The following is a 21,360-nucleotide window of genomic DNA, read 5'->3' on the forward strand; positions in this document are numbered from 1 at the left end:
GGGGGGGGGGGGGCAGACAATGAGGTCACAGAAGGATGCCTAGAGTTTGGGAGGCCCTCTGTGCAGGCAGAAGTCAGGCCAGGTCATCCGGCAGAAGAGGGACACACGTATGCGCCGGGCCCCAGAGTTTCATTTAAACTTTGGAGACAAATTCCGGACGGAGCTGTGGCTCCTGTGATGTGTGTTGTAGTTTTTCAGTGGGAAGCAGGTTTGTTTTACTTTCTTGCAAAGGACTATGTACTACAAGCTAGGTCGTGTTATCTGCCTTTGTCTCTTTGGCCACCTATTCCGTTGGTGCTGTTCATCAGGTTCCTTACGGTGTTGTTGGTCTGTTTGTCTTTCGGGTTGCAGGTGTGTGATGCTTCTTCCAATGACAACGATGTCACTGAGCTGGCGAAGGCAGGTCAAGACAAGGGAGGGAAAGATGCTGACAGCCTACAGAAAAACTAACAGAAATGTTTGCAGCAGAGTGCAAGTGACTAGCCTCCCAGTGGTGGGGAAGGTAGAAAACCACAGGGAATGAATTTAGGCTCCCCAAGTCTTACCCTCAACCCCCAGAATTTCAGTTCCTTCCCTCCAGGAGCCCTTCTTCCCTCCTTCCCTCGGTCCCTCCTTTCCTCAAATAGAGCCTATGGAGGCAATACTTGCTCCTTTTTTAGCTTAATAAATCTAGATTGAGCACCCACTATGTTCAATGGAATGAGGAATACAAAGGGACAGGAACATGGACACCAGGGAGGGGAAGAGATTTGCATCACATGAATGTAACTTCTGTAGGTGTTAGGCAGAGCACCAGCTGCAAGGGACAAAGATTACGATTATTAAGAGTAGGGGAAAGACAGAGCAATACCATTCGTTTTCGTTTGGAAAAATCTTTTTACTTTGTTTAATAGCAGCTGTCCCCATGGGGCTCCTGGGTGGCTCAGTGGTTAAGCGTCTGCCTTCGGCTCAGGTCATGATCCCAGTGTTCTGGGATCGAGCCCCGCGTTGGGCTCCCCGCTCATTGGGAAGCCTGCTTCTCCCTCTCCCACTCCCCCTGCTTGTGTTCCCTCCCTCGCTGTCTCTGTCAAATAAATAAACAAAGTATTAAAAAAAAATAGCAATTGTCCCCAAGGGGGAGAAAAAGAACTCTGAACCTGATTATACCAGTCAGGAGTCATGATTATATGGTGGGCATTGTTTTAATATTTCCACAGACAAGATGATAGCAAGAAAGAAAAGTAAAAAAAAAAAAAAAAAAAAAATATATATATATATATATGAGAGTGAAATATAATTAAGGCTAAATTGGAGATAATTTTGGAGAAAAAAACTTTTTCTTTGAAAAACAATTTGATTGCTTTTGTAAAAATAATAGCTATTCATTATAAAAGTTAAAAAAAATACAAAGAAAGCCACTGTCATTTGGAATTCCAGCTCAGAGATAATCATTGTTTGCATTTTGATGAACATTATTACCTTGCACATATATTCAACAATCACATAGATTGTTGTGGATTTCTAGAGTTTTCCATAAGTGGGCTGTATGATACATATCATATAAGTTATTCTGTAATCATTTTTCTGCCTCAACATTATGTTGAAGTGGAGAAATGTTTCTAAGGAGATATTATGCTGTCTGACGTCTGTGAACAACTATTTTGAACTCTTGATTTTGGAGACTCCTTTGGAAACAGGTGTGAACCTACATGCCCAGGCTTCTGGAAGCCAATAACCCTGAGAAGAGTGTCATATAATAAATGTTGGGTATAGGGGCAAAGACTACTAGTTGGTTTCTTTATAGAAATGTAAAATGTAACAGTTATAAAATGTAGCAAAGTATGCATATTGACATTGTTTATAAAGATACAATTTCTTTTTAAAAAATAAACACTCCTGGTGTGTGGGGGGGGTGAAATAAACACTCCTGTAAAGGATTATCTTAGCTCTTTCTCTTACACTTCACATATATTTTCCCATTTATTTTACTTATTCCACAACTATTTATTGAGCTGCTGTTAAATCATAAAGGATGAGTAAGGCAGACAACGGCAGCCATCTCTACAAGGGTGTAGGGTGGGATACATTCCAGGCCACGAGAGTTGTGATGGGGAAAGCACGGGTGTTGTAGAAGCATGGGTGGGGGGACATATTGTCATGGGGAGAGCAGTGGTCAGGGATGGAAGTGACATCTAAAGAAGCAGGGATTGGCCACGTGAGAAGGGAAGGGAGTTGGGACAGCCTGATGAAGTTTGTACTCCACCAAAGGTAGTTCTGAAGGCTGGAGCTCACTGTGAGGAGAAAGGGGGCAGGGAGGAGGGATGGACACTTTGGCTGGAGGGTGGCGGGCTAAGGGGGCCATGCCAAGGAATTTAGACTTCAGTGGGAAGAGTGATGAGTGGGACTCTTGAGTTGCATTTCCATTGTAAGGTATATAATTTTATGTTGCGGTATCTTCGTCCATTTCACCTCACAGCACAGGGTAAAGTGAGGATCTGATCATTGTCTTCTATCTGAAAACAGGTCCCAAATGGTACATTTTGGACAGACATTTTTTGACCTACCTTTACCTACATCAAACTAACCAAGGAACTACTAAATTGTAATTTTACTTATTACTATGTGGGCACTGTCATTGTTAAATTCACTTTAACTTTTTTTTATCCTACAGATAAATTGATTAGGTGTAAAATAAATGTGACTCTCTTGTGCCCAGAAAACTTTGCATGCAGTTAACCCATTATATACACTTTTTCTAACAATAACAATTTTGATCTGCTAAAATGGGTAGGCAACAATATAGGCTGTTTGGTATCTAAGTTGGGTTGAATATTGTCCCCCCGACATCCACATCCTCCCCCAAACCTCAGAATGTGACCTTATTTGGAAATAAGATTGTTGCAGATGCAATTAATTAAGATGAGGTCATACTGTTGTAGGGTGGATTCTTATTCCAATATGACTGGTGTCCTTACGAGAAGAGAAGAGACCCATACACAGAGAAGATCATGTGAGGGCACAGAGACACAGGGAAGATAGCCATTGGAGTGATGCACTTACGGCCAAGTTTACCAAGGATTGTGGGAAACCACTAGAAGCTGAGAGGCATAGAACAAATTCTTCCTTAGAGCCTACCACAAGAAACCAGTCCTGCCAACACCTTGGTTTTGAACTTCTAGCTACCAGAACTGTGAGAGAATACATTTCTGTTGTTTTAAGCCCCCAGCTTGTGGTAGTTTGTTGCAATAGCCCTGGGGAACTAATGCAGTAGTAGTCTTGTATTATCAATAAAGGAGAGGAACCTAAGAGTGTGTGTGTGTTGGGGGAAGGGGGTGGCTGGGGAGGCTGGGGTAGGGTTTCTAGTTTATAACACTGGCTGGCAGAATGTTTTTATATCCCTCTTCTAAATAGACATAGTTGTCTGCTGACTTCTCCACCTCTGCCCTTCCCCCCAGATCCCCAGATGCATTTCTATTAAAACTATGGTCTTGTACACAATGGATGTAAATATTTAATCTTTCTATTTGTATGTTTTCCCATGTTTATTTTTCAGTTGCCTGCTTGCCCTTGTTGTGTTTATCTTGCTAAGTAGTGCCAGGCTTAAAACATAGACCCCTAGAGGGCAAGATTCATATCTATACGAAATGTGCTGCGAAACATCTACTTACTCCTCACGTTCATACACAAATTATTTTTGAAGGTGAATGTGCTGTTTAATTACTTCTCAGTTTCTTCCTTTAATTTTTCTGTCCAACAGGTACACAGTACGCATTACTGAAATAACTCATGGGAAGCAATAAGAATTTTCAAAGCTAAAAACACACTGTGGACTAAATGTGACCTAATTTTAAATGATTGACATTCTTTTAAAATTTTATTTTTTATTTTTAAAGCAATCTCTACACCTAACATGGGGCTCAAACTCACAACCCTGAGATCGAGACTTGTGTGCTCTACTGGCTGAGCCAGCCACGTGCTCCTGCAATTCTTTTAAAAAACCTTTTTTCACTGAGAAAGGACAAAAATTGATAGCCTATGGCTGCAACATTTTAAAGTGTAACTTTAATAGTAAAAATACGAACATAAAGATCAGTGGATCTAGAATTTCAGTTTTCAGTGGTCCTCAACAACTGTAAAAGTTTGGTTCCTAAAAAATGCTGAGGAGCTTAAGACTTTATGGGGGGAAAAAAGAGAGAGAGAGACAATTGCTAGTGAACCTATGGGAGAGACTTATAAATATTTTACATTCACTAAAAAAAGCAAAACGAACTCTAAATAAAGACATATGTCTTTGTCAATGACATTTATAGGCCTCCAATTAGTAAGAATGGGTGCTGTACTGTGAATTTTTATTTATCATCACTTTTTTTTTTTGCTAGACACTTTGAGGTTATTTTCCTTAGTTCCATGAGATGTTGCTTTTTCTTTGGTGTAGATAACAATTGTCACCTCCCAAGCCACATTCTAAATATTTAATACATATTATACTGCATGTGCTCTGAAAGCTTCAAACATTATAGAAAAATGTAATATAGAAAGTGAAAGTCCCGGGGCGCCTGGGTGGCACAGCGGTTAGCGTCTGCCTTCGGCTCAGGGCGTGATCCTGGCGTTCTGGGATCGAGCCCCACATCAGGCTCCTCCGCTGGGAGCCTGCTTCTTCCTCTCCCACTCCCCCTGCTTGTGTTCCCTCTCTCGCTGGCTGTCTCTATCTCTGTCAAATAAATAAAATCTTAAAAAAAAAAAAAAAAAAAAGAAAGTGAAAGTCCCTTGTAATCCAACCCTTCAGAGATGATTGCTGTTAACATTTTGGTGCGTATCTACCATGTTTTAAAAATGCGTGCTTTTGAAAAATTAGACATTTAAAAATTTTTCCTTTTTGCATTTGGTGCTTCCAGGCACTCACACCTTTCTAATTTTATAATTTTGAGTAACCTCAGCTACATGACTTTCTGGCTTTTTGTCATCGTGGTCTCAGAGCTCTGAAATTTGGATCGTGGACATGGAAAAACCTTTGGAAGATCTTTATGTTAAACAGGTATTATTTGAATCCTTCCTTTGCATCCTGAATTATATTTTATTTGTTCTGCCCATGATAACTTCAGGCCAACAAGCCTGCTCTCCTATTTAAACAGATCCCAACTGCTTGTCTGCTCACAGTAGCCAAAGGAATGGAGATTTAAGGCTGGGCTTACTATCCTTCATCATCTTTTCTCTCCGGAAGCATCACTGCACAAACCTCTATTTCTTACATTTTCATCCATTCTACCCACTTTTGTGTTCTCGGTCCCTAGTTGTTTCCTTTTAAAACTTCTCTCCAGCAGGAGTGACTTGCAATTTACACATACTGGCACTTAAATTCTCCCAAGTGCTGAAGAAGTATACTAAAGTAAATTATCCTGATACATAATTTTGTGCATGTGAAACTCACAGTTGGAAATGACTGCTCTAATTTCAGTAATGAACGCAGATAAACATTTGGATCAATAATCCGATTTTTGAAAGTGTAATGTGCAGAGAAAAATGTTGAAGAGTAATGAAAAAACTTTAAATATATCGCTTCATAAATTTATCATTAGGCAATTTATCATTAGGCATGTTGTATTTCTAATAGTTAGACACTTTTAATTTATAGTTTGCATTTACCAAGTCAGCTTCTCCCCAATCTCAAAATCCCTGTGGCTGTAAATTTAGTAAACTTGAACAAGCCAGCAGAGATTAAACCCTGTAGGAATTCAAATGACTATCTTATTATAGTCCTCATTTCAGCCATTTCAAAGAACTGCTCTTAGTCAGAATAGGCTCTGGAAATCAAACTGTGTATACTTTGGCCAAATAGGAAACACAATTCAAAGTTTATGTTCTGGCTATTGAGAGAAATGGAAGGTGAACAACCTAGCTGGGAAACCAGAATATACAGCATGAGCCTCGCACTGTGTTGCGAAGATGGAGAGGAGCCATAATCCGAAGGTGCCCAGTGTGTCCGGCCTAGAGGGCATGCTCCTTACATGATAGTTGACCTAGCGCTTCTGCAGATGTTGATAGGTCTTTATAATAGTCTCCCTCAATTCACATACACTGATCAGTAGTGAATGGAAAGGAAAGCACGGAAGAGTTACCTACCCATCAGAATAAAAAGTCTACATGTGTGACAGTCCTTTCTGAGAAAGTGCCCATTTCCCATTCTAGCCCCATTTTTCCTTTACCATTGTAACGTATCGTGGGGTGGCTCAGAAATACTTGCATTTCTGGGCATCCCAAAACACGGCACATCAAAATCAAGTTGTGGGGTTCTTATTGGTGTGTTGTGTCTTTCGGCGTTTTGTTCCTCAAAATATCACCGTTCTTTTTGTCTGACAGCTTTATAAGCCTTTTCTGGCCCATTTTTAAAAATGACGTTATAATAACGAAACTCTCCCTGGAATCGGATCGCAGCGAAGTCGCCCTGCACTCCGCGTCCGCGAGAGCTGCTGGAACATCCGCGGGCTCGGTCCCTCAGGCTGCCGGGCGGGTGGGCGCCCGGGGGCTGCGCGGCGGCGCCCTGGGCGGGGGTGGGGGCGGGGGGGGGGGAGGGAGAGGCTCCGCGGCCGCCGGCTCGCCGGCAGCCCGGGCGCAGTCGGAGTGCGGCCGCGGCCCTCCTCTTCCCCCGGCGCGCGCCGCGCATTCCCTGGATCCCGATCCCGGATCGTCGCATCCGCAGCTTGGCGCTCCCCCGAGCCGGAGCCGGAGCCGGAGCCGGAGCCGGAGCCGGAGCCGGAGCCGGAGTCGCGGCGCAGCCCCGGCGGCCGCGTCAGAGGAGGGGAGGAGAGAGGAGGGGAGGGGAGGGGGTAGGAGGGAGGAGGGAGCGGGGGCGGGGGAGGGGCGGTGAGGTCAGCGGCGGCGGCGCGTCCGCGGGCGGCGCATGCGCGGAGCGAGCCCTGTGAGTGGCAGCGGCGGCGCGCGGGGGGCGGTGGGGCCGAGGAGTGGGGGCGGGGCGGGGGCGTCGCGGCGGCCGTGTGTGGGCGAGACGGCGGCGAGTTTGAGAGGTCTGTGGTGCGGGGCGCCCGGGGGAGACCCGGCGCGGCCTTCGCGCGACGGCCACGGTCGTGTGTGTGTGTCTGTGTGTGGTACACGCACACCCGCAAAACTTCCTCCTCCCCGGCCCGGGAGGGCGGGCGCGGGCGCTGAGGGGCCGGCGCTCGCGCAGCCCGGAACCCACAACAACAACTGGAGCAGCTGTCAAAACTTCGCCGCCGCCGCCCGGCCTGACGCGGCCCGCGCGGGGAGGGGCGGCCGGCGGGGCTGCGACCCTCCGCCCGCCCGCCGCTCCCCGCGGGCCCGCCGCCCGCGCCGCGGCCCTCCACCCCGCCCGCGGGCGCTGGGGGGGCGGGAGCAGCCCGGCCGGCGCCCCCGCGCCCCCTCAGTCGCCCGCCCCACCCGGCGCCCGCCCCGCACGCACCCGCCCGCCCGCACCGCCTCGCACCGCCTCGGCCCCCGCCCGCGCCCGCCTCCCCGCCGCCGCCGCCCGCACCTCCCGCCCGGCCGGCCGGCCCTCCCTCCCTCCCTCCCTCCCGCGCCCCGCCCGCCGCCCCCCGCCCCCCGCCCGGCCCCTGCGCGCCGAGGTGCGCGCGCCCGCGCGTATGTGTGTGAGTGCGTGTCCTGCTCGCTCCATGTTGCCGCCTCTCCCGGTACCTGCTGCTGCTCCCGGGGCTGCGGGAAATGCGAGAGGCTGAGCCGGGGAGGAGGAACCCGAGCAGCAGCGGCGGCGGCGGCGGCCGCGGCGGCGGCGGCGGGAGGAGCCCCCCAGGAGGAGGACCAGGATCCATGTGTCTTTCCTGGTGACTAGGATGTCGTCGGAGGAGGACAAGAGCGCGGAGCAGCCGCAGCCGCCGCCACCACCCCCCGAGGAGCCCGGAGTCCCGGCCCCGAGCCCCGCAGCCGCAGACAAAAGACCTCGGGGCCGGCCTCGCAAAGATGGCGCTTCCCCTTTCCAGAGAGCCAGAAAGAAGTAAGTTGAGTGTGAGGGAGCCAGGCCGGGAGCCAGCCGCGGCGCCGGGCCGGAGCTGTCACCGGCGCGCCCGGCCCCCTGCCCCCGCGCGCCCCCGGCCGCCCCCGCGGGGTGGTGTGAGCCCGCCGCCGCGGTGCGTTCCCGCCCGGGGCGCCCGCCCGCCCCGCGCCCCGCGCCCCCTGCGCGGCAGCCCGGCCCGGCCTCCCGCGGGTGCCCGCACCTCACTCCGCCCAGCGGGGCTCCGACGGCCCGCGCCGCCGCCGCCACACTTTACTTTTTAGTTTGGCCCTTGCGCCGGCTTTTCTTGGTGCTTCTGTCTTTGGAGAAATTTCTGGTAGATTCTCCTCGGCCTAGCTGGGTCATTGGAGGAACCCACCGCGGAGCACACCTAGGTCGTCCCTGGACGAGCGCATTGTCAACTACAAAGCAGTCCGCTGCGGGACACTCGCGGAGCTGTCAAAGCGCCGGGGCCAGGTGGTCGCCCCGCCGGCTTCTCTGGGGGAGAGAAGGGCACGGGAAGAACTCGCGCTGCTTTTCTTTGTCAACTAGCTGCTCCTTTAACTTTTCTTGCTCCCAAACCTGTGCTTTCATCCTTTAATGATATATTAGGAAGTCGTTCGACTTCTTCCTCTCCCCCTCCCCCACCCCCGAACCGCACTGCCCAGCGCCGGGGAACTCGGCTCCTGTGTGATCGCACAGCTGAGGCCAGAGCGTGCAGAAGTTTTGGAAGCGTAGCCAGGATTCCCATACCAGGCCGAATAGCAAGAGCACATTTATTCAGAGAGAAGACAGATGCAAATGTTGCCGAACTTCTATCGAAGTCGTCGCGCGGAGCCGGTACCGGCTCGGGAAGGGCTTTCGTTTGGTTTCCAACATGCACGAGGACTTAGAATTGGGTTATTGGAGGACTGGAAATGTCTTTTTACAGAATGGTTATTCGGCAAGTTTGCCTGGAAATTAAGAAACCCGTTTCAGTGCCAGTGAGTCGCTCAGCTCTCGTGGCTCTTGAGGGTGCTCTGGAAGATCTGTGAATGTCTTCGGAAGTTGTAGAATGGCGTGTATTGCTTACTCATTTCATTATATGATCATCTCATTGAACTGTCGGTAGTGGAAGGGTGCACTGGGACGCGCAGGAAACGGCGCATTTATGGAGAGTCTGGTGTTTTGTTGTCGTTCGGGCGGATTCGTTTAGTAATATTAGTGTTATGTTTGGTGATACATAGTAAAAATAGTAATGTTCACTGAGGCAGAGCAGAGCAGGGTGGTGGGAAACCCATGAAGCCCCGGCTGGATGTTCTCTTTTTTGCTTTGCTATCCTTTTACTATGAAAATGATTCAGGCCCTTTAACTTGCCTCCATATTTTATTTCCAGCTCTTACCTACCTATGACAAATCGTGAGAGAAACAAGTACAGGATATATATATATATATATGTATATATATACACACACACACATTATTGCATTGGCTTCTTTGTGATACAAAGTTAGGGTTTATTATGCCACTGGCGAGCATTGTAATGAAATGTCTGCTGTAAAAATGCCATTATTCCCCTATTGAGTGGAATTTGGAAAGGAGGAAGATGGAGTTTCAAGTAACTTTAAACTTTGTCATTTTTTTGTATCCTTTAAAGCAACGCATATCAAGCCGTGTATTAGGGTTTTAACTTAATTGCTTCCCATTTTGACTATTTCTTCTTGGTTTCTTTCTGAATATTAATTTGGGATTATTGTATGTTTTAGATTTACTTTTAAATTCTTACTGTAGGAAGAGTAGACCTATCTTGTTATGCCCCTCACCCAAACACAAGCAAGTGCACGCGCGCGCGCACACACATGCACACACACGCAAGCAAACACACAAACAGGCACACACATACATGCACAGCTCCCCTGAGATCTAAATGAGTTCATTTGTATTAGTGCAACCCCTGGGTGCACCGGAGGAAAGGTTGGACTAGGGTATTACCACTGTATTATTTTAATTTTTCTCATTTTATGAATAAAGATAAAGTAGCCCTTTGAGAAATTTGAAAATTTCTGCAGAGTGATGCTAACAGTATAAAAGCATCAACACTTTGGGAAATGTTTAGTACAATTCTAAGTCTTAAAGAGAGTTTTCTCTCTCGGATTTGAGAACTGGTACAGCATTCTTCACACGAAACTTAGTGGTAACTTTGATGATTCCAAACTTTTCAGTGAATTAAAAAAAAATTGGTGTCTTTTGCAGGGAATGGAATCTCCGCTTGTTTTAGAAACATGTAAGTGGAAACTAGTATGTAAGCTGGAAAGCAAAGGGAAGGGTTTTCAGTTGTTTCTCTCTATACATTGTTGGCATACATGCCGAAAAGACCCTGCAGTTGGGTAGTGAAGATCCTAAAAGTGAAGCTGCATTGTGACAAATGTAAATCAGGTTTGTAAAGGCTGAAATTACAGGGGATTGCAAATAATTAAGAAATGAAAATTAATGTTTTTTTTTTTTTTTTTGGTGTGCGAAGTGCGATGGAGATACAAGTTTTTAAATTGTCCATGTTGTTTAGATGGCCACTAAGGTGGGTGGTTTTGTGCTAGAGAAGATGTCTTATGACAGTATTTTTTTAAAAGTGTATTTGTGTGTTTGTCTTTGGATTTAGAAAAAGAGGGTAACCATGCACTGCTAATTACACTTTTTTTGAGTTTGAATTTTTGAATTTTTAATAATTAGGTAAGTAAACTTTAGCATTTCCTTATTTTATATTGATAGATAATTTTTGCTTTATCACATTTAAAAAGCATAGGCTATATAGTTACTAGTTTTAATTAACTATTGTTATTTTAAAATTGTTTACTGAAATAAAGAATTCTGAACTGAAGCTATTGATCTTAGAGGCAGAGTTTAAAAAGTAGGTATATAAATAAGGATTTCCTGTTGCACAAATGTGAAGTGGAACAGTGAAATTTACGCTTGTTTAAAAGTTCTCCTTAACAGTAAGGACTATCTAATTGGTTATTTGGAATAGCTCGTAGTCTTTATCAGAGGTACAGGTCTTTCCCTTGGTGAAGAAGCTCCCCACAGAGGAGGCACATACTAGAGGTCTAATTTTCTGTTAATATTTAGGAAACTTTTCTCAAAGCTTTGATTTTATTTTTTCTTTCCTTGGAATATATATTCACATTACTAAATTGGGAAGACAACCATTCCATATTTTTTACCAAGTCAACAAAGTTAATGTTAGGGATGGGGTGGGTGTGGGTGTGGGGGTGGTGGAGAAGCAGGTGGTAGGGATAGGATTTCTGAGGCACTATCCTTGACTCTTTTTGAAAAAAAAAACTCTTTATATTCTGAACCACTTTCTCTTCAGAGAGCAATTGCTGTTATTAGAAAGCCACCTTGAGCCTTATTGTTGTAGAAAATTGGGCACAACCAGTGATGTCATACAAGGGACAGCAAAAAAATGGCTCTGCTGCAGATGACTGTTGCTATTCTATATTTGTAAGGCCCCTCCCCCAACAAAATCTCATTTCCATAGCTGTGAACTTGAAATAAGTAATAAAAAGGTGTATTGCATTGTAATATATGCAGTTCCATAAAACAACAATTTATAGTTGGAAGATACCACTATTATTCATGCTTCTTGAGTAATGCAAATTTGTAATTTGTATGATAGTAATTATTTTTCTTATTTTTCAAGAAATTAGATACATGGAAATTTTGGCAATTACTGGTGTCTGGCATTTAATAGGCATTGAAATGTTTTAATGTACTTGAAAACCTGGTCCAGGAATGGCAGCGTCTCATCTGTTACGCCGTTGTTCTCCAACTTGACCTCATTGTAGTTTGCTGTTGTCCAGTTGGTCTTATTCATGGAATCTGTAGTCTTTGAGAATGTTATTAGTCTAATACACAATTTTATGTTCAGCATATTGGTTATTATTACGTAAACTCGATAAACATGGGTTTCCATGTAAATTGAAAAGTATCAGAATCGTTTCTTTTCCCATTCTGAAAACAATGATTTAATACATTTTCCTACTATCTCAGTTAATTCTGCCTTGCCCGATTTGTAGTCCATTTGTAGGGTGACAGACACTGCTCTACCCTTTCCCTCTCCCCCACCTTTTTGCAAAACTTCATGGTATTCCTCAGGCCACAATCAGATTTCCTTTGGGCAGATAGTGATTGTCCAACCTTGTTTCCTTAAGCCACTTGCAGAGATGACTGAGGGGCTTCCATGAAACCTCATTTCCAAAATGAAAATGGTCATTTTTTAGTTACAGATAATATTAGATGCTCTCTGTGCTCTTGCTTGGTGGGGAGGTGTGAGATACCTTGGATAGGATTTGATACAGTTTTTAATCCATGAGATGTTTGGACTGAACATAATTTTTAGCTGATAGAGAACAAACTTTTACTAGTTTCTGTATATTATGTGTGTGTATTTCCCTTTCTTTTTTTCTTTATTGTTTTGGCCCATCTTTTAATTTCAGCAAGCTGATTAATCCCTTCCTCCTCTTTTAAAAAATTGTCTTTATCATGTTTGTGCTACAGTGTCTATTTTCAGAACTTCTTGGCAGTATGAGTTGCAAAAGTTAAGGAGTGAAATAGGGACAATTTCTTTTTCTTTCTCTCTCCCTCTCTCTCTGTCTCTCTCTCTTTTTTTTTTTTTTGGTGATGGCCTGCATATAAATGTATGCTTGTGGTTAATGTGAAAATTTAGTGGAAAGACCAATTCTGAACTTATGATGGGAAGTGTCAGTCTCTTTCTTTGCAGAATTTGAAGGACTTAAGAACACAAGAGAAACAGGAATGACACAGCTCTTTTTGCACTTTGTCTAGAAAAAAATCTCATGTAGAAGATGAGAAAATTGTTTGACTTTGCTTTTGCTGTTAATTCTGTGATAGCAGTAACTACATATGATACACAAATGCTATAATTGTTTAAGAAGTCCGGAAAGTACTCTTCTATAACTTTTTAGATCTTTCATTTGGCACGTGTTATTCAAAGAGCATCTAAGTGTTAAGTGTATGTTGGGGTGGACAGTCAACTCTGGAGGAAGGTTCACTGTGGCCAAGAGGGGTCTGTAAAGATTGGAGGAAGCAGTACTTGAGTTAGAACTTGAGGGATTGATAGGATTCAGCCACGTACAGTGAGAAAATTTGAGAGTGTTCTGGGGTAGCAGTGTGAGTGAAATTATTGAGGCGGGAAGTGTAAAATGTGTTTTCTTGGTGGAGTGTGACTAGAACAGAGGCTTAATGTGGGAGCTGGGGCCGTGCCATGATGGTCCTTGAATGCCAGGCTAATGAGTTCAGGCTTTGTAGTCCAGGGGTTATAAACTGTTTACAGGGACCAGGTAGGTAATTTAAATGATTGCATGCAGCTTGTAAGATCCTGAATGACAGCTGACATAACTTAAGGCCTTGAGTTGGGGAAAAATGGTGAGTAAAAACAGCCTGAAGGGTTCTAGGAGTCTGCGCCTTGCACAGGTGCAACTGATGGGCAGTTCTGGCTGATGGTTGCCATGGGAGACTGTCAGATATGGTTTTTAGATGCTCTGGCTTTTCAGCAGACTGGGAACTTGGAATTTTATGTGAAATCTCTTTTTAAGTATCTTTTTAAGTGTCTTCATTTAAGATCTAAAACACTATTTGAGACTATACCTTGTGGGTTAGGGTTAATCTGTGGACCGAGCAGATTACAGGTCTTCTGTGTCCAAGCAGGTTACAGGTCTTCAACCTCTGCTTTATACCCAGATTATTTTATTTTTTAAATTAAGTTTTAAAAGCAGATATTTGCAGTCTTCCAGAGGACAGGAACATTATTAAATTACTTTGTATTTTGTGTGCGTTTTATACAGTTGAATGTAGGTACTCTAATACTTGGTGATTTGATAGCAATTATTTTAGGAAAGCCACCCTGGTAATAATATGAAGAGAGGAGTTACCTGGAGGCAGAGATTAACAGTCTGTTGGAATAGTCATGGTATGAGGTGATCAGGGCAGATGGTATATTGTTGGTAATGTGGATGGAAAGGAAGAGAGATTTCACTCAAAGCAGAGGAGGAGTTTTGAAGTTTCTGGCATAGATGTTGAGGAGATAGAAACGTCTGGGAGTATTTGGGGGTATAGCATTGAAGCTTAGGAGCTTGATTAGGGTAGGTAATTAAAGATGTGCCTTCCTTGAAATCACTGAGAATATGGAGAGTGTGTGGAATTTAGTAAGGTTTAGGATGCTTCCTTCTCTTAGGACATGGTGGGGTGGGAAGGGACCAAGAAAGCCCATAAAAATGAGAAAGGAAATCAGAATATATTCCTACAAATGGGCAAGTATATACGTGCAAAGATGCTCATGGCAGCAGGGAAAAGTAGGAAATGAGAAGAATTGGCTATAGCAAAATACCCATCAGTGGACCACCATGTAGTCTTCTCAGGACAGAGAGATGGACTTGTGGGTACCAAAGTGGGAGAATGTCTATGATACATTTGTTGACTCGAGAAAAATCTTAAAAGTTACAAAGCAGTAAGTTTGGTACTAACTCTATTTTGTAAAGAGCACACAACCACAAACTATGCATGTATTTTGTGTATAGAAAAGTATTTGGAAGACTGCGTAGCATTATTAATACTTTTATGGAGTATGTAACCTTGTATGTACATTTATGCACTTTCTATTTATTTTTTTTTAGAGAGCTAGGCGGGGCAGGGGTGGTGGGCAAAGGGAGAGAATCCCAAGCAGACTCTGTGCTGAGCATATAGCCAGATGCCGTGGTTGATCTCACGACCCTGAGATCATGGCCCGACCAAAATCAATACTTGGACGCTTTTAACCGACTGAGCCACTCAGGTGCCCCTCTATGCAATTAAAAAAAAAACAAACCCAGTACTTAAAACCATAATCTTGTTTTACAAATGAGAAAACCAAGTTCTGGGGAACATCATAGATTCTTGCACCAAGATTGCCTGAATTCAAATCCAGGTTCCATTACTTATTAACTGTTTGATTTTGGGAAGTTACTGGACTTTTTGCTGCCTTGGTTGCCTCATCTGCAAAGTGCACATAGTAGCGCACCTAGTTTAGGGTTGTTGTGAATTTATGTATGTGTAGAATTTAGGACAGTGGCACAAACTAAGTGCTATTAAGAGGTAGTATTATAAGAATTTGCTGATAGTTGTTATTGCCACTATCGTGAGTTATCATCAATCAAGCATTTGCCTGATATCCTAGAACTTGTTAGTGACAGACATGTGATGAGATGCCAAACTCTAAAAATGTCAAGGCATAAAATAATGTAGTAGTTATTGGGGGTGGGAGGGGATGATAAAGATTTTCTTTTGTACAGTAGTCCCTAATAAAGACAAAAAGAAGAAAGATAAAAAAGCTAGGTCAGCAGAAATCTCTATAGAGTGTTTCTTACTATGAGGAGCACATGAAGCACAACAAAAAGCACTTCCCTTGAAGCTGTACGTATTGTGTTGTTACCACAGAATTGTTAAACATCGCTCCTGATCCAAACTTGTGAATGTGGTCATAGTAACCTCTTTCTATTACAACTCTGCTGACTCTTTTTATTAGTAGGTCTTCCTCAATGAGACTTCCTATCATGTGGTTTTAAAATGATTTATGTCTTTCCTCCTGGGTCATTTTTAATGTTTACATCTCAATGTAATCATTTACGTGAGAAGCAGCATAGCCAGTGGTCATAGGAAGTCTGCGTGATTTTGTTAATTCCATCCTTTAATGGAACCTAGCAGCAAACAAACAACCTTCTTGATTTCCTGATCTTGGGGGTTCTCATGTCTGGAGGAAGCACCCAGTTGCATATAAAATAACAGTATGAAACATATTAAAGAATTAATTGTATTTTTTACCTTAAAGCTCTCATCATCTAATTGTTCTACTAAGGTTGAAGTATTTGGTAAGTATGGCCAAGTTTTTCTCGTATCAGACTTACATACTTAGACACTCATAAAATGTTAAAATGAGATGAACATGTTAAGAACATTTCATCTAACCCCTCATTTTGCAGGGAGGTGGTGGCATGCCATAGATCATCCATCAAGGTCTTAACCTGCACAGTAAATAAAGGGGGAGAAGGTAGTCTATTATGTTGGTGACCCCCAATGAACCATGCCTGCTGGGATTTATGCTATTGTATGGTCACCTCGCCATGTATCTTGTCTAGCCCTGTGACTCACTTTAACCAGAAGAATGCAGCAAAAATGGCGCTGTGCTCGTTTGGGGCCTGAGCTTTAAGAAGGCCTGGAACTTCCACTCTTGCACACTTGGGAGCCCTAGTCACCATGTAAGAAGGTAGGTCCTACCCTGCTGGAGAGACCATGTGCACAGGGAGGGATTCTGGACTACACTGGAAAAAAAGAGGCCCAGTTATCCCAGTGTCCCAGCTGAGTTCAGCCTATTGTCAAATTTCTTGTTGAATGCAGTTACAAAAGTGACCACCGGTAAAACTAGCAGAGAAACCAGCCAGCCGGGTCCAGCCCATATTGCAAAATTATGAACAAATAAAACGGTTGTTGTTTTAATCTGTTAGATTTTGTAGTGGTTTGTAATATATCAGTATAAAATGGAAGCACATGGTTTTGTGAATTACGGGACTGTAAGAAAAACTATTGGAGATACGAATGATAAAATGATAAAAATTGTTATTGTTTTTCACCTTCTTTTACTGAGATAGTTAAATGAGGCTGTCCCCCCAGCCTTTGCCCCTCATTTTACTAAAGTATTTTGAAATAGAAGTGGATTTTTGTTATTGGGGAATTTAAATGGTATTTAAAAATGTAGCTGTCACAGTGTAGATCAGACTATGATTAGATAATATGTAATGGAAAGAAAGTAATTATGGTTATCAGCTTTCAAAAGATAGGATTTTACTTTTTTGACTTTTATAAGTATCTTCTACATATCTGGAGGTTTATGGACTCTGTGTCAGGATACCTGGGTTCTATTCCTGGGCCTAGATTAGGTTTGTCTTTATGTGACATTTTATGTGTCAACCTGACAGTGACTTGAATAGGAATGTTTTTTTCTCGTATCAAAGTCTGGACGGTAGGCGTTAGCGCTGGTATGGTGCCTCTGCCCTGCAGAATCATCAGGGACTTGGTTCCTTTTATCTCTCTGCTCAGACATTTCTAGGATATGGCCTTTGCCCTCAGATTCCACTTTGGCTCCTAGAGGACTTCTCCTTACATCCATGTCCATTGAAGTAGAATGGAGGAAGAAGAGACCAAGGGCGCAATTCCTGTCTCTTGCACCGTATGCTTCAGCTTGTTTGTAATTGGCTGGAGCCTAGTCATACGGCCATATGTGGCTGCAAAGGAGGCTGGGAACGTAGTCCTTTAGCTGAGTGCATTGCTGCCTAGAATAGATTTAGAGTGTTGTTGCTAAGGGAGGGGAGTGGACACGCAGAAGCAGCCAGTAGTCTCCAGAGCTGTGAGCAACCAGTGTATCTCCAGGGCTTCGGTTTTCTCGACTGTGAGAATGATGATACAGAACCACTTGAGATGGCAGATAGATTTCATACCGAGGGCTGGCCTCCGTTGATTGGTAGTGACTATTCACAGTGCTCTGTGGAACCCTGCCTGAGTCCTAGTTGTCGCCCTCAGTGGGGTGAGGAAGTAGAGGGAGGATTTATTTTGGGTAAATAGGGGAGTGATAGCATGCTGTCATTTTTATACTATGCTACACACTTAGCCTTTTTTATGTGTAGCTATGTCACTTTTTAAAATCTTTTCATTGAAAATATTTGCTTATTTTGCTAACCTTTGGACTATCTTCCCCCCCTTCTTCTTCCTCTTAAAGATATCCTAAAATTTATTCCATATTTAAAAATTTTGCTACTAAACCTGTTCCCAACTTTGTGCAGAACATTTTCAAAACTGGAGATTGGAATGATGTAGAGAAATATTAAACTTCATACAGTGTATATCAGAATAGCTAGAATATGTGGGGGTAACAGCCCCAAGTCTTAGTTGCTTCAGTCAGCAACACTTGATTTCTTGCGTGTGCTACGTGTTCCTCATGGGCTGGCTTGGAAGCTTTGCTCTACAATGTCTGCACCCAGGCTGAGGGAGACCCCAGCTCTGTCTTCCACTGTTGCAAAGGCAGGAAAATGAGAACATCGTAGTTTGTACTCTGGCTGTTAAACACTTAAAGCGATGGCCTGTGTTGGTTGTTTACCTTTCATTGACCTGAGAAAGTCACATGGTGGCACCTAACTTCACGAGGGCACAAAAGTGAAATCCTATGATATTTCTGGAGGGAGACTAGAAATATTTGGTGAAGAGAACTAGTAAACACCACACAGGGTAACATTTATTTTCATCCAAAAATTCGTATTTCACTTCGGAGTATGTTTTGTTACCTATAATTGAATATGACCATCTGGTAGACTGCTGTACTGCAACATATTAATTAAGGTGATGTGTTTAATAATAGTATTAAACATACAAAACATTTTCCGGAGGTAGAATAATACAGGAGTCCTAGGGCTTGGGTTCTTGATTCTTTCTCTACTGTACTTCATGCTTGTTTCCTTTCTTCCGCCCACCTGAAAGGAGGAAAGACATCAGATGTTAAAATTGGTAATGTTAGTGAGATTATAGTTGACTTAAATCTGTTTGTTTGTTTTTTTCAAATTAAGTTTTTACAACATATGTTTTATTTTCAGTCTGGGTTACTTCGTCAATTTGTTTTCTATTAATTACCCAAGGAAGATGTGACTGATTATCTACTATGCACTGTACACTGGAGAAACCAAAATAAGATGATCCCTACTCTCAGGTTCTACCAGGTCAGTGCACACTGTACTAGAAAATGACCATCCTGTGATGGAACATTGTGCAGAGTGCTAGGGAGCTAGAGAAGGAAGAACTTAAGGCAGGGGAATGAAGACATGAATACATCTGAGTCGAATCCTGAAGAATGAAAACAAACTTTACTGAAGAGAGTAAGGGGGTGAGGAACGAGTCCATGGCCTTAATGGGTTAGATGCTTCCAGGGCTTACCAGAAGGAAATACTTGACAGTCACGTTCAGTGGAATCATTAGGCCCAGTTTCACAGAAGGAGGAGCTGGTTCAGGAAGATCACATAGTTGGTAAGTGATGCAGTCAGGATTTGGATCCAGGAGTGTCTGACTCTGGTCTTTGCTTTTTAAGAAACTCCAATCTAACTTTCAGCTGTGAATTAAGTTTGAGGATCTAATATATAACATGGTGACTATAGTTGATAACAGTGTACTATAGAATTGGAATTTGTTGTGAGAGTAGAACTTAAATGTTTTCACACACAACAAGAACATAAATAAGTCAGGGATGTATTAATTAACTAGATGGGAGGAATCCTTTTACATTGTATATGTGTGTCAAATCATGATGTACGCTTGAAATATCTTACACTTTTGTCAGTTATACCTCAATAAAGTTAAAAAAAAAAAAAACAACTCACCAAACTGAACAAAAAAAAAATCTAGGTTAGTATGAAAATGAGGAAGGGAATATAAATTGGGAATTTTGAATTTTTACGTTAGGTAGTAGGGAGCCATGGAAGATTTTAAACGGAAGAGTAACAGTGTAACTTGGTTAGAAAATAACCTTGGCAACAACAGGGAAGATGGTACAGAGGGAGTATATATCCCATTTGTCATGTTATAGGGACCAGAATGAGAACCCAAAGTGATTTTCCATACCCCTTTCCATCAAGAAATAATACTTGCGTAACTTTTATTTTCAAATTATCCAATCTCAAAACTAGAAAGACCTTCACTGTCATCAATTTCAGTTTCTTTAGTTTATGGACTAGGAAATGAAGCACCAGCAGTCAGGTTTGACATCTGAGATTACACTTTAAGATCTGGAGATGATGGTCTTTTTTGTCAGTAACTGGTACTTATCCTAGGTTCCATTAGCTACCAACCAAATGTAGATCTATGCCTAGAAAAATGTCTTTGAGGTCCATTCATGTTGTTGCATTTATTAATGGTTTGTTTCTTTATGTTGATGAGTGGTATTCCACTGTATGGATGGACCGCATTTTGTTTATCAGTTTACCAGTTGATGGACATTTGTATTGTTTCCAATGTTTTGTCTCCTGTGAACAATGCTGCTGAACATTTGGAAAATGTTTTGGACAAATGGTTTCATTTCTCTGGGTAGGTACCAAGGAATAGAAATTGCTTGCTTATATGGTTACTGTATATTTAACTTTTTTAGAAACTTCCAGACTTTTTCAAAGTTCCTGTACCATTTTATATTCTCATTAATGTTGTATAAAGGTTCATATCCTTGCTGATGCTTGGAATTGTAAATATTTTTGATTTTAGCTGTTCTAGTGGGTGTGTAGTGATATCTCATTGTGGTTTTAATTTGCATTTCTCTGACGATTTATGATGTTGAGTATCTTTTCAAATGCTTATTTGCCATTTCTATGGTAAAGTAACAATTCTGTTGGTGAAGTATGAATTTAAATCTTTCCCCGCATTGTGTGTGTGTGTGACTTAGTTTTGAGTCATAAGAGTTCATTATACATGTATACATATCAGGCTTAAATTTTTTAGAGCAGTTTTAGGTTCACAGCAAAACTGAGAGGAAGATACAGAGATTTCTCATAGACCATCCCTACTCCCACACATACACAGCTTCTCCCATTATCAACACCCTCTATTAGAGTGGTACATTTGTTAGGATCGATGAACCTACCTTGACACATCATTATCATCCAGAGTCTATAGTGGACATTAGGGTTCACTCTTGGTGTTGTGCATTCTGTGGGTTTTGACAAATGTGTAATGACAGGTATCTATCATTGTAACAATACAGAATAGTTTCACCTCCCCAAAAAATCCTCTCTTCTCCCTGTTCATCCCTTCCCTTCCTTCCCCTGGCAACTACTGCCATTATTATTATTTTTTTGACTACATCTATAGTTTGCCTTCTTTATATATTTTTTATATGAGTCCTTTATGAATTATATGATTTACAGATATTTTCTTCCACTCTATGGCTTATTCTTAATCAATTTTTAATGATGTCTTTTGAAATGCTAAGGTTTCTTATTTTGATGAAGTCCAGTTTATCAAATTTTTTTCCGTTATGGAATTATGATTTTCATATCATTATCTAAGAGCTCTCTGTGAAACCTAAGATTGGAAAGATCTGTGTTTACTTCTAGAAGCTTTTATAGTGGTAGGTTTTACATTCAGGTCAGTAATATGTTGAGTTGATTTTTGTTTATGGTGTGAGATAAGGTCTAAGTATAGTATTTTGCATATGGATGTACAGTCATTCTAGCACCATTTGTTGAAGACTCTTCTTTCCTCATTGAATTCTCTTGGCACCTTTGTTGAAAATCACTTGATCATAAATGTGTGGGTTTATTTCTGGATTCTTCTGTTGATTTGTATGTCTG

At 42.7% G+C, this 21,360-nt stretch overlaps 1 protein-coding gene and 1 long non-coding RNA gene across 2 annotated transcripts in view; both read left to right on the forward strand.

The window, feature by feature from the left end:
- The window catches only part of LOC103660936, a 17,262-nt gene extending 13,894 nt beyond the window's left edge, over window positions 1-3,368 (forward strand). The window contains exon 4 of the long non-coding RNA XR_567947.2: window positions 2,919-3,368. This is a non-coding gene — a long non-coding RNA (uncharacterized LOC103660936). The remainder of the gene's footprint in view (window positions 1-2,918) is intronic.
- A 4,213-nt stretch (window positions 3,369-7,581) lies between these two features.
- KMT2C (lysine methyltransferase 2C) overlaps window positions 7,582-21,360 on the forward strand; it is a 271,020-nt gene continuing 257,241 nt past the window's right edge. The window contains exon 1 of the mRNA XM_040643770.1: window positions 7,582-7,963. Coding sequence (XP_040499704.1) covers window positions 7,803-7,963 — 161 coding nt within the window. The 5' untranslated portion in view covers window positions 7,582-7,802. The remainder of the gene's footprint in view (window positions 7,964-21,360) is intronic.

This window comes from Ursus maritimus, unplaced genomic scaffold (genome assembly GCF_017311325.1).
Source record: "Ursus maritimus isolate PB19 unplaced genomic scaffold, ASM1731132v1 scaffold_3, whole genome shotgun sequence".
In the NCBI taxonomy this organism is placed as follows: Eukaryota; Metazoa; Chordata; class Mammalia; order Carnivora; family Ursidae; genus Ursus; species Ursus maritimus.